At 38.8% G+C, this 14,250-nt stretch overlaps 1 protein-coding gene across 4 annotated transcripts in view; it reads left to right on the forward strand.

The window, feature by feature from the left end:
• LOC122801123 (guanine nucleotide exchange factor DBS-like) overlaps positions 1-14,250 on the forward strand; it is a 3,406,519-nt gene that overhangs the window by 1,017,226 nt on the left and 2,375,043 nt on the right. For all 4 annotated transcript variants that reach the window (XM_044070650.1, XM_044070651.1, XM_044070652.1 and 1 more), the window contains exon 9: positions 4,154-4,268. In XM_044070650.1, coding sequence (XP_043926585.1) covers positions 4,154-4,268 — 115 coding nt within the window. The remainder of the gene's footprint in view (positions 1-4,153; positions 4,269-14,250) is intronic.

Raw genomic sequence — 14,250 nt, forward strand, 5'->3', positions numbered from 1 at the left:
TATTTTCATATTGGAGTAGCTAGGGTCTTGAATAGCATTCAGATTAATATGAGATCTCTGAAAATTTAAGTGCATTTAATTCATCCTCATTTATTCTGGTTAACAGGTTGTCGAGACATCTGGCTCCTTATATGACCCATTACTGGCTCTTAAGTCTTGATAGACATAGAAACACTGAATCAGCTACTATAACTGACATTCATTTAACTGTTCAGTGAAAACATCGATATTATTCTTATAAGTAAGTGTAGGGCTCTGTAACAGCTTTCCAAGACCTGCAAGTGAGAGTCCAGGAACTACAAACACTAGATTATGGCAAACCCCAAGAATATTGAACATTAGAATTTGCTAAAATGCTATTTTAAGAGTTTTTGCGGGCAAACCCAACATGGAGATCTGTGCCCCCACATTCCTTATACGTCTGTATTTTAACTTTGAGAGTGCTATATAGTGGAGTAAGGGAAATACAGTGAGGTACTGCAGTTTCAGCTATAGTACAGACAACATTATTTTACATTTTACTGATCACAGTTTTTAGATTCACATTTCTAAGTCTGACACATACAAACAGCACCATATGCATTGTTGTGAGGAAAAACAGAAGTCAGGCAAACGTGTTCAACACTGAGATACAAGCAAATAATGCACAAGTAGATTTGAGTACACACTAATTCTAGGTACGCTATATTGTGAAGAAATCCAGTTACTCAAAGGTGCAACAATTTTGGAGTTAGTATACAGTATAGAGGTGACACGACAATGGGGGTCTCAACTCATGTCAGGGGGTACAGTGAGTGGCAAAGTGAGTACATAAGTATTCATACTTTTGAGGATCAAAACTTGATTGCTGATCTGTCATGCAGATGAAGTTATACAATGGTCCTGTATTACCAATGGCCTCTCTGCACATAGTTAAATTGTGTGTGTAGCACTATATATGTTGTTAGTCTTCATTGTGTACTACAGTTTTTGGCACAGCCATTAAGTTTACCAACATGAAGTAATTGTGTTTCATTCAGTGTTTCTCCTTTTCAGATGTCATGCTACATTTTGTATATTCAACATTTGTGCTGTACACACAGGGAATATTTTGAGAAAATAGAACTAGAGTTAACTTGATATTTTGGTGAGCTAGTTGTAAGTGAAGATTGTACATACACTAAAATTGTAAACATACTCTGTAGTTTGTATTTCCCAAGGCTTTTTTAAAAGTATTGCCACTCATATCACTGGAGGATGGATTTAATTTAGAATAGTTATCAGAAGTAATGCTACTGTGATGGAAACAATCTGTTAACCTGCTGCATAGAGCCAGTTTTGAAGTAGGGAAAGGGAGCTGAGCTGTGCTCTCTCTCTGTTTTATATATATATATATATATATATATATATATATATATATATATATATATATTGTTTACACATACACACACACACACACACACACACACACACACACACACACACACACACACACACACAATATTCATATCAGATCTGCTTGTAAAAATAACTAGATTTCTAAACTCTCCTCTCAAAGAAAGGAGCTGGTAGGCTACTTATCACTCATAAATGGATCATCAAACATGGAAGATCACATCTTCCCAATACAGACTTCATACTCTTGTGAAAATAGTACAGAATTATGGTACTCTGTATGAAACGTTTGTGAAGTAATAGAAGTGACTTACAGGGAAAGGAAACATGGCCAAGAAGAAGAGGTCACAAAATGTTGGAGGCAGGCAGTCAAACTTCTAATACATCCTGCAATTAGCTGCTATGCAAAATAAAAGTCTCTGCTTCTCATTACAGTTTAATCCCTATAGCCCCCGGGGTACCATCTGTTTTGAAACAATCCTATTTGCAAATTTTGAATTGTGCTGTGAAGCTGGAGCATTGAACCTTGCTATCCAGTTTCCAGTTTTATAATACCACAGAATCACTACACTACATAAGTATGTCTAATTGATTTGGGATAACAGAAGCATGCCAGTTTGTAAACAAAAAAGAAACTGTGTTGTTATTACTATCATCAAAGTTTCCAAACCTAACTTTTGAAGTGGCTTACAAATTCACAAGACCTCTCTGATACATTCTCATCATCTAGGGACAGCTGTGCCTATTAAAAATAATCTTCTCAGTTCCAAACGTACTGCAGAAAGGAACAGAGGATGGAGTACTTGTGTAAGTTGTCATCTAGCCAATGATACTCCACTTCATTTTTCCTATTAAATGGAGTTATGAGTGACAGGAGAAATTCCTCCAAAATCCAGCTTCTTGTTAGACACTGAAGAAAATCCCCATCACACAAAATGGTTCAAAGTACTCTTTGGGTCTATCTATCCCCTTATTTAGGACTCTACCATTGTTAACATTTCTAAAAGAACAATGTAACAAACACCTAGGGGAGTTGTGTCAGCAGGTTCCGCTACAGGCCTGATACTGTTTTAACAAAGCTTGCAGTTTTCCTTTTGCTGTGCACCGCTGTCGTAAGCTGTTATATGAACTCTAAGTTTACCATACTGCTTTCATTAGTTGTTACCCAAATACTGGGCAGACATGGTAATACAAATGCTTTAACTTGCACAAACCACAAATACTACCATATTCCTATACCACACCTGTTACTACTGTTTAAAAATGGGGAATCATACTAAAGTGGTTCCACCTACTAAATGGCACTTGCTTTTGACTGGTGCACAGTGTTTGTACTCCTTGCCCAGATATTGTCAGCAAAACATGAAACTCACATGGCTTAAATTAAAAATCTATAATAACTACAAGCGCATTGGTTATTTGCAGACTGCCTTAATATTTATGATGGATCAAAGCCAATTTACAGGTGTGGAGGAACACATCAAGGGATATCTGAATGCCAAAATCTATTATTCTACATAGATTGAGCTTGTCAGTTTGGTCAAGCAATAATAAGTAAGGGATAGCATAACAAAAGAATGGAGTATTTGTTTATATTTGTTTGCCAGGGTAGTGCACTGATCAAATCTGACCAATTGCAGGCTCAACCTAGGTTGTATAGTATAAGGTTCGTTAGGTGGTAAGTTTGTAAAATAATTGCAACACATCAAAAGAAGGGGGATATGCCTTAAATATACAATATAGAAAGACCGCGTATGAACTGCTTTTAGTAACTAAGGGCATATGCTACCATTCCCTGCCATGGACTTCTGGCAGTGAGCAACATTCTGCTGCCATTTGCAGTAAGAGAGACCCTATATAAAATCAATGTCACCTGGCTTCCCTACTTACATACTACCTAAACAAAGATAATAATACATGTGTTCTTTCAAGAAAGCATGCATATAATCTTTATTTAAGCAATTTCTTTGGAAAAAAAAAAAAAACAAGAATCCTTTTCCTCTAGTCTAGGGAATACTCAGCATATCAGCATTTGCCCATGGTATGCCATAACGGTCATGTGCATGTGCACTTATTAATCGGCATTTGCCCATGGTATGCCATAACGGTCATGTGCATGTGCACTTATTAATCAGCATTTACCCATGGTATGCCATGACGGTCATGTGCATGTGCACTTATTAATCAGCATTCGCCCATGGTATGCCATGACGGTCATGTGCATGTGCACTTATTAATCAGCATTCGCCCATGGTATGCCATGACGGTCATGTGCTTGTGCACTTATTAATCAGCATTCGCCCATGGTATGCCATGACGGTCATGTGCTTGTGCAAGTATTAAAGCAAAATGAAACATTAAATTTAAGTTCCTTATTTGGCTCCAACATAAGCAGAGCAATTGCAAATGTGGAAGTTTTTGTTATTCGGTATTATTAATAAGGATCTAGAACACTAAGTACATTCAAATCGTGAAAAAAACAGCTCTGCGTAAAGTAGTAGGCAGCTGAAAGTAGTAACAGAAAATAACTTGTTAAATAGGGGACGTGCAACTAACAGCATGATTTAATGGAATGTTCTCATTTATTTTGTTTACAACACACACTCTGATATGAAGAGATGTTTGAAATACAATGTCTTAATCAAGCCCTCAAGCTAAGACACACACATGCATATCTATGTTTTCTGTTGTGTGTAACTAACCTTTGTGTCAGGGGTATAGAAATGAGTTTTGTTTTAAGAAACACATACAGATAATGACCAAAGTTTGTTTGAAACAGGTTACTGGTCCAACTGGATGAAACAGCAAATGCATTTGAACAGTTCTGGGCTAAACACTACCTCAAACTTGAACAGTGTCTAAAGCTGCGACATTTTGAACAAGACTTCCGAAAGGTAATTTCATGTACAATATCAAATCATTTTCAAAAAATGTTGTCTATAAATTAACAGCAGGTTCCATGCTATTTATAGCAAGTTATATACCTTAAAATGCTTCATACAGATTAACACTATATTGGTAGTTAGCCAGATGCTATAGATTTATCCAAGCTGTAAGGGCAGATAATAAAATGAAGGGTTATCCTACTGGAAGATGAAGGTTCAGCTCTTGAGCTTTGACTGACGGGCTTCACCTCCCTGATGATTACAGTTCCTCCATAGGAAATCACTTTTGTTGAGTTCTGCCAACAGTGATTCATCTTTTGGGAGAATTTCACTCTTTTTTGAGTTGGTACGATGGTGGGATTGATATACATAAGTTCAGGGTGGGTGGGGGGCTTGACCCCCACATTGAGGTATGCAGGGGTGTTTTTTAACAAGTTGTTTTCGGTGAATGCAGTTCAAAGATTCTGATACTCTGTGCATTCACTTTTGTCCACTCATAGTGGAAACAAAATGAATGTATGTAACTGTTAGTATTTCTGGAACAAATTCTGAAAAGTACATCTAGACATATAAATATGCATTGTACAATGAGTGTATTTAAGTTGTATTTAAAATGAAGAAAGCATGAATAAAACAAGATCCTTACCTGTTATTGTGCTTCTGTGCACACAAAACATTTCACACTTCACATTTTTATATGACGTTAGCACATATTTTTCAGTCAACAAATATAATGATGCAAGTAAAATAAAATAGCATAAAGCTACTGTTTTATCAGAGGGACTTTATTACTGAATAGGAAGGAAAATGTACTGTGTTAATGAGAATTTCAAGCAGCTTTAAACCCATGTTTCTGCTTCACATGGATGGGGAGCCTGTTCCAGAGAAAATCAGCATAGGACATTGTGTTCACTCTGTATATTCTTTTTGTAAGGAATCTTTGTGCAAGTTCAAACTTCTGCATGTGTCTGGTCAAGTACATACCAAAGGGGGCATTATAATCTATCATGGGTCTGATGAGGGCTGAGTTCAGTGGTATGATATCTGGCCCTAGATGCCATGCCCCTGCTTATAAGTTGAGCAACACAGAAGGGTTTTTTTACTACATTGGACAAATATTGGTCAAATGCTAGGTTACTGTCTACACGAGTTCCCAGTTCCTTGACTAGAGAATCAACTTTTAGGGGTGTTTTATTGATGATGTAGTTACCCAGGGTGGCCAACCTCCCTAAAGGTACTATACTTCATTTCTTGGCATTGAGTTTTAAGTCATAGCTTTCACACCAAGCATTTGCTATTTTAAAACCTCCAGAGGGGGCATTCTAATCTTAGAGGGATTCAATGATTGCTCCCAGTTTGCAATCATCTGCAAACTCGGTTAGCTAGAAGCCTTTGACATTGTCTTTGACATCTGAGAAGTAGATGGCAAAGAGGACTGGGCCTAGCACAGAGACCTGAAGGACTCCTCTGAGGAATGGCCTCTTTGTGGAGGTGGCACATTCTAGTTGTTACCCAGTGTATTTTCTCATGTTTCTTTCTTCTTCGGTTTCACCTCTCCTGCCCCAAACAGTGCAATGCAACCAGATCATATTACCCCTTCCTTTTCCTTCTAATAATGTATAGGCCCAGTTGTCTTATATCTCTTCTCTTACCTTAATCTTACCCCATCAATTTGACATTTTGGTATCTCTGCATAGAATGTTTTGTATTTGCTTAATTGCTGTTCATTTGTTTGGCATACTGAACTAGACACAATATTCAATGGCCTTCTCAGTGAACTGTCACGGGAGGGATCATTCTAGCATTTGTGTAATCTGTTGCCTGCACTATCCACCCAAGCATTCTGTTTACCCTTATCACAGCCTTCTTACTTTACACACATTTACTTCAGCAAAGGGGAGAATTTAGCATTCAGATGCTTTCCCTTCACTTCCCTGCACAGTATCAGCTTTCAGTTTTACTTACTTGTATTTCTTCCTCCACCAAAGCTACATAATCCTTGATATTTTTTTACAGTAAATTCCATCCTTTCATCTGTCAGTACTGTACAATGCACTGCAGTGTCTCTTGCCCCAATGTATCTGATGAGTGTAACAATTATCCATTGTATAATAGCTCTAACATCCTAATACCACTGAAATACATGACATAAATGTCCTAAGCAGGACCAGTCCCACCAATGAGCGCTGTGACATCTCACATTCCTCTTAGCAATTCTTCTTTAACAGAGACCCACTATGTGTAGTTAGACAGTTTCCAATCTATGTCACCATTCTGGGTGTCACTCCACACCACTTAATTTTCCTACCAAACTTCTCTGAGGTAGGGTAGAAGAGGGTTTGTTGATACTGCAGCACCCCACATCTACTTTTTTCTTTGACCACCTCAGTGGTGACCCGGATACAGAATTAGATCAGGTCAGACTGGTGATATTTATGATTTGTGAAGCCGCAAGCATACACAAACTCACACACATGCACACACACACACATACGCATGCACACACACATCTACTACACATGTTACCTGTCAATTCTGATGAAACATACACTCATGAAGAAAACATCTGTTTGACAAACCGAATGTTTGACATAAAAACACTGCAGTTTCACCTGTCAAATAAAGTAATCATCACTCAAATATATACACATACACATGCATGCATATACAAAACTTTTTTAATATTGTTCCTTGTGAACCAAAACTAATATTTAACTGAAAGAGTTATCTGTGTAGATTAGAAAGTTCCACCATTTCCCCTTCCTCGTCAAGCAGTGCAAATTAGTTCACCTCAGACTATCCAGTATAGACTCTGTCCATGTCATATCCAGCATGATATCTCTTCTTTTTTTTTTAGCCACGTTGCCATGCCTTAGGTTTGGCTCCTAGAAGACTCATTACATTGACCACATTCTTGCATAGCCAAGTCAGGTTGTGTAACAGCCTTTCTGGTCACAAGTACACTGATAATGAGACTATTATGGGGGTTATTTACCACTATCTCTGCCAGACTTAGGGACTTGTATAATCTGGTCAGTGTCTCTCTTACAGTTCATTGTCTGTGATTTATATACCCTTCTTAGTGTCCTTTTGTAATAGATAAAACAGTGTAAGCAACTTCTCTATGTGGAAGTTTCAATCCGTATATATCTAGTTAATCACTGTATATTAATCAGATCAGATAATGGCAGTAGAGGTAGCAGAGGTAGTGCCACCATTACCATTATCTGATACCATTACCTGATGCCATTACCATTATCTGATACCATTACCTGATACCATTACCATTATCTGATACCATTACCATTACCTGATACCATTACCATTACCTGATAACATTACCATTATCTGATACCGTTACCATTATCCGATACCATTACCTGATACCATTACCATTACCTGATACCATTACCATTATCTGATACCATTACCATTACCTGATACCATTACCATTATCTGATACCATTACCATTACCTGATACCATTATCTGATACCATTACCTGATACCATTACCATTATCTGATACCATTACCATTACCTGATATCATTACCATTATCTGATACCATTACCTGATACCATTACCATTATCTGATACCATTACCTGATACCATTACCATTATCTGATACCATTACCATTACCTGATACCATTACCATTATCTAATGCCATTACCATTATCTGATACCATTACCATTACCTGATACCATTACCATTATCTGATACCATTACCTGATACCATTACCATTATCTGATACCATTACCATTATCTGATACCATTACCTGATAACATTACCATTATCTGATACCATTACCATTATCTGATACCATTATCATTACCTGATAACATCACCATTATCTGATACCATTACCATTATCTGATACCATTACCTGATGCCATTACCATTATCTGATACCATTACCATTATCTGATACCATTACCTGATGCCATTACCATTATCTGATGCCATTACCATTATCTGATACCATTACCATTATCTGATGCCATTACCATTATCTGATACCATTACCTGATACCATTACCATTATCTGATACCATTACCATTATCTGATGCCGTTACCATTATCTGATACCATTGCCATTATCTGATACCATTACCTGATGCCATTACCATTATCTGATGCCATTACCATTATCTGATACCATTACCATTACCTGATACCATTACCATTATCTGATACCATTACCATTATCTGATGCCGTTACCATTATCTGATACCATTACCATTATCTGATACCATTACCATTACCTGATACCATTACCATTATCTGATAGCATTACCTGATACCATTACCATTATCTGATACCATTACCTGATGCCATTACCATTATCTGATGCCATTACCATTATCTGATACCATTACCATTATCTGATACCATTACCATTATCTGATACCATTACCTGATACCATTACCATTATCTGATACCATTACCATTATCTGATACCATTATCTGATGCCATTACCATTATCTGATACCATTACCATTATCTGATACCATTACCTGATGCCATTACCATTATCTGATACCATTACCATTATCTGATACCATTACCTGATACCATTACCATTATCTGATACCATTACCTGATGCCATTACCATTATCTGATGCCATTACCATTACCTGATACCATTACCATTATCTAATACCATTACCATTATCTGATACCATTACCTGATACCATTACCATTATCTGATACCATTACCTGATGCCATTACCATTATCTGATGCCATTACCATTATCTGATACCATTACCATTACCTGATACCATTACCATTATCTGATACCATTACCTGATACCATTACCATTATCTGATACCATTATCTGATGCCATTACCATTACCTGATACCATTACCATTATCTAATACCATTACCATTATCTGATACCATTACCTGATACCATTACCATTATCTGATACCATTACCTGATGCCATTACCATTATCTGATGCCATTACCATTATCTGATACCATTACCATTACCTGATACCATTACCATTATCTGATACCATTACCTGATACCATTACCATTATCTGATACCATTACCTGATACCATTACCATTACCTGATAACATTACCATTATCTGATACCATTACCATTATCAGATACCATTACCTGATACCATTACCATTATCTGATACCATTACCTGATGGCATTACCATTATCTGATGCCATTACCATTATCTGATACCATTACCATTATCTGATACCATTACCTGATGCCATTACCATTATCTGATACCATTACCATTATCTGATCTGATTAATATACAGTGATTAACTAGATATATATGGACTGAAAATTTTCCATGCAGAGAAGTTGCTTACAGTGTTGTGTTTTGTTTTTGGACCCACTATACTTGTGTAGTGGGGTGATTGAGACTTTGGGGATACCATGGAGATTACTTGTGTTTTCTAATAGATACAGACCACACTTTTTGTCTGAGCAGTGGAAGGTCTGTTATGTGTTGTATATGAGATAAGCTCTAGTCAATGTGCATAACAGAGGCTTTTGGAGGTGCGTTGACTAAAGCATTTGCATAACTAGATGTGAGTTTACGTGTTTGATCGTGCATACAGACATACAAAAAAAAAACATGGTTCAAGACAGATTTAATTGTGAGCACCTTATTTGCACTATACTATGTTATCCACCTCTCCCACCATCTTCTTCTTCTTCTTCTTCTTCTTCTTTCGGCTGTTTCCCAGTTAGGGGTCACCACAGTGGATCACCTGTCTGCTCATGACTGGCAGTGGAGTTTTACAGTGTTGAGTTGCCAGCCTGGTGCCCAACCTTCCACAGAAGGCACACACATGCACACACTCACGCCTAGGGCCAATTTAGAGTGTCCAATCCACCTACAGCATGTCTTTTTTTTGGAATGTGGGAGGAAACTGGAGCACCTGGAGTAAACCCAACCGACCACAGGGAGGACATGCAGACTCCACACAGAAGGCACCCCAGCCAAGGATCGAACCAGAGAACATCTTGCTGTGAGGCGGCAACGCTAACTGCTGCACCACTTTGGCTGCCCATCCATCTCTCCCACCATACAAATAGAAAACACTAGATAATGCTTTTTAAAACTGATACAGATGTAAGTGCCTTTCAGTAGTTACCATTCACAAAGAGATCTTTTTATTTTATTTATTTATTTAACATTTGTTGACCGGGAATGTCCGACTAGGTTCCACAGAGCCTGTTTTCAGCGGAGGCCCGGAGAGAAATGCTCCAGATGCATGTATTTGGATCTTTTTTGATTTATACAGTAACTTGCAGAATGTAGCACCCTGGTTCTCCAACTATAGCCCCTTTCCATCCAAGATGGGACATGTTTCTGGTGAGTATAGCTTTTCACCAAAAAACAAATACTCCTGAAATGACAAATGTAACCAAAATACTAATTTAGCCAAACCTGGCATTTTGGAAAAATCAAATCATTCTAACAAAATTTAGAAATTAATAAAATAAAACCATGCTAAGTATACATGTATGACACATAAACTTTTCCAAAGATATGTGGTCCATAGTGTACATAACATACACTCACTGCATCTGATTGCTGGCAGGGAATTAACGTTTCCTTCTCCTTTCAGAAAGATGTTGGAGTTTTGCATTCACTCCATAGATTTTGCTCTCAGGCTTTGTGAATTTTTTCCCTAGTTTTACAGAAATAACCCTAGGCTGGAGCAAGACTACAGAATTCAAAACATCTGATGAAATTCTCTTCTTTTCCTCAGTGCAGGTCTTCTCTCATTGCATTGCACTGTCTACCAGGTCTGAAATAAGTAAAACAAAAGCTATAGAAAATACAAGTATCATTAAACAGACACTGTTTTTCTTAATTAATTAAAAAATAGTCTATATTTACATAGTCAAAAACTCACCCCCTTCTCTTAAATTCATACAGTACAGTTATCCCAATGGATATGTAACACATGCCCATATCAGCAAAAATGAAAACAAAATATTAATCAGACATTTATTTCAAATTAGTTCATGCTCATAAACTGTAGGATACATTAGTCTCATTCAGTTGTTACTCTTCTCAGGCTTTCTTTCTTTCTTCTGCTAAAATCCAAAATCCTCATGATCAGGCATAAGATAGGAAAAATAGGATTCCAGGCTTTTGTCTTCCTCACCTACCCTTCTACCAAATAAATGCTCTCCACTCATAACTTACAAAACTGCTATTTGAAGGTAGCTTCTTATGGGAGATCAGCTTTGAAATCATAAATAACTCCATCTTTTTTTTTAATGGCATCCACTTTTTCTCTCAGTTCAAACCTCTGTCAGGTTTGTCACCTCCATTAATGTTTAACTGTTCATGTGCCAAAGCCAGAAATGCACCCAACATCAACTCTGTGGAAGAAGTGTGTGGGAGGATTTCTTCAGTGTCTTAGATGAATGTCCTCTAGTCAGTATAAATCCCACTTTGGGTGTTCCCAGACAAAAAGTCAGAAAAGTAAGTGAATAAATGACCAAATAAATATACGTCTTTTTATATAGGTCCCCAAGCTGTACACAGTACTTCAGCTGTGGCCATGACAGATGTCTATAGAATAGTAAAAGAAGATCTCGCCCAAAGGTTCCTAGAGTTCATAAACTCAAATGCCATGGAACAACTAGTCACCATACCCACAAGAGGCGAAAACATACTAGATCTCATCATCACGAACATGGGGTCACAATGTTCAACACCGGAGGTATACCCCTCATTGGTGAGGTCAGATCATAAACTAATCTCACTGGAAGTCCACATCCCGCCCCCACTCCAGATAAAAAAGACCACAGTGAAGAAGTTCTCTAAAGCTGACTTCACACTTCTTAGGACTGGTGTGGTCTCTTTCAAGGCCCCCGAACCAGCGGAAACCATCACTAAAGCCGCTGAATCACATACAAATGCCTTCTACCAGCACCTCCAGGACTGCATGGATCAGGCAATCCCAAACAAAACAAAGACTCTTTGTACCAAAGGCAAGCGTCCAGTCTGGTGGACTCCAGCCATAAACAAGCTCTATAACAAAAGGAGAAAGCTACTACAAGATAGAGCAAAATCCCTAAAAGAGAAGACACCCTTGATCATTATAAGTAAAAAACTAAGAGCTCTCATAAAATCATCCAAGGCAAATTTTGAAAGAAAAATTGCCAAGGACTCAAAAGACAATCACAAGGCCTTTTTTAGTTATGTTAGAAACCTGGGAGGAAACTCCCAGATATGCTCAGAACTAGTTCAAAATTATAAAGATCACTGAACCTACAGACATTGCCAACATACTGGCTGACAGGTTCAGTGCAAATCCTCCCCTCAAAAGGAGAAATATCTATACCAGAGGATTGTAGCCTCCCAAACATCTCAAATGCTCAGGTGAGAACAGCTCTCCAAGGCGAAAAACACAGCATCCATGGGACCAGATGGTGTCCCCAGTTGTGTGCTCCATGAACTCATTGAGGAATTAAACCTGCAATTAGGGCAGCTGTTTAATCTTAGCCTCACCTCAGGATACGTACCCAAGGAGTGGCATACGGCAACTGTGGTCCCACTACATAAATGCGGTGCCTCCACCGACCCTGGAAACTACCGTCCCATCAGCTTGACAAGCCTGGTCTGCAAAGCTATGGAGAGGATCATAATGGAACTCATAAATAAAGACATAGGGGACCTGCAGACATTGGATCAAACCCAATTTGGCTTTGTCACGGGCAGATCATGCCTCTTAAACTTGGTTGACTTTTTTGAAACAGTCACCAAGGCCATTGATGAGGGCAAGGCAGTCCACACAGCCTACCTTGACCTGGCAAAGGCATTCGACACAATACCCCACTCGGGCATCATAGAAAAACTCACCAGCTTAAATGTAAACCCATACGTCACAAGATGGGTTGCAAACTGGCTAAGTGACAGAACCCACAGGGTCAGAGTTGCTGGCGCCATGTCTGATTCCAAGCCTGTCACAAGCGGTGTCCCACAGGGCTCGGTCCTGGGCCCACTCTTGTTTGGCATCTACTTTTCAGAGGTACAGGCAAGCACAGGAGGATTATGGCTGACAAAGTTAGCAGATGACTGCAAACTGGGCGCCATAGTTGAAAACATATCAGACACAGATATCCTTCAGAAGGGTCTCATAGAAACGGATAACTGGTGCCAAAGCCATGGCCTAAAGTTAAACGCTAAAAAATGCATAGTCATACCCTTTGGGAAAAACAAGGTTACCCCCAGCTACCATACAGGTGGCAATCCACTAAGCACAGAAGAGGTTATCAGGGATCTGGGGACCCAGGTTGACAGTAACCTTTCATTTGACACCCACATTGCCAAAGTAGTTAGGAAGACTTTCTACATTGCCCACCTGATCATGAAGGGATTCACATCTAGGTCAAGGGAGGTCATCATTCCCCTGTACTCATCAGACCGATGATTGAGTATAACACCCCATTTGGAATGTATCTGACCCGACACCTGCAGCAATTGGAAAGGCCCCAAAAGTTCCTCACCAAAAGGATAAAGGGTCTCAAAAATATGTCCTATGCTGCCCGACTGAAGGAGCTCCAGCTCTACTCAATCGCTTACCGCCTGTTCAGAGGTGACCTGTGCCTGACATACAAGGCCATGTCCAACCCAGAATTAATGAACATGCTTCACCTCAAAAAATCTAAATCCATCCGATCTACAAGAGCACGAGACTTGAACCTTGACACGGTCATAAATAGGACATGCTGGAGGGACAGATTCATCACCCAGAGACTCCCTATGCTGTGGAATAAAATCCCGGTACATGTGAGGCAGAGCACCTCGCTGGCTTTGTTCAAGAGATATCTTGACCAATAGATGGGAGATCACAGGTATACCCCAGGGATCACCTCAGTGTCACTGCTTGACAGAGGCACAGCTAAATAATGGGCATAATATCCTTCAAACTAAAGGGGTGGCGAAAGTCACAAAACTCTGGGCTAGGCTTAT

Source organism: Protopterus annectens, chromosome 4.part1 (assembly GCF_019279795.1).
Source record: "Protopterus annectens isolate FY-2018-M chromosome 4.part1, PAN1.0, whole genome shotgun sequence".
Classification (NCBI taxonomy): Eukaryota; Metazoa; Chordata; order Ceratodontiformes; family Protopteridae; genus Protopterus; species Protopterus annectens.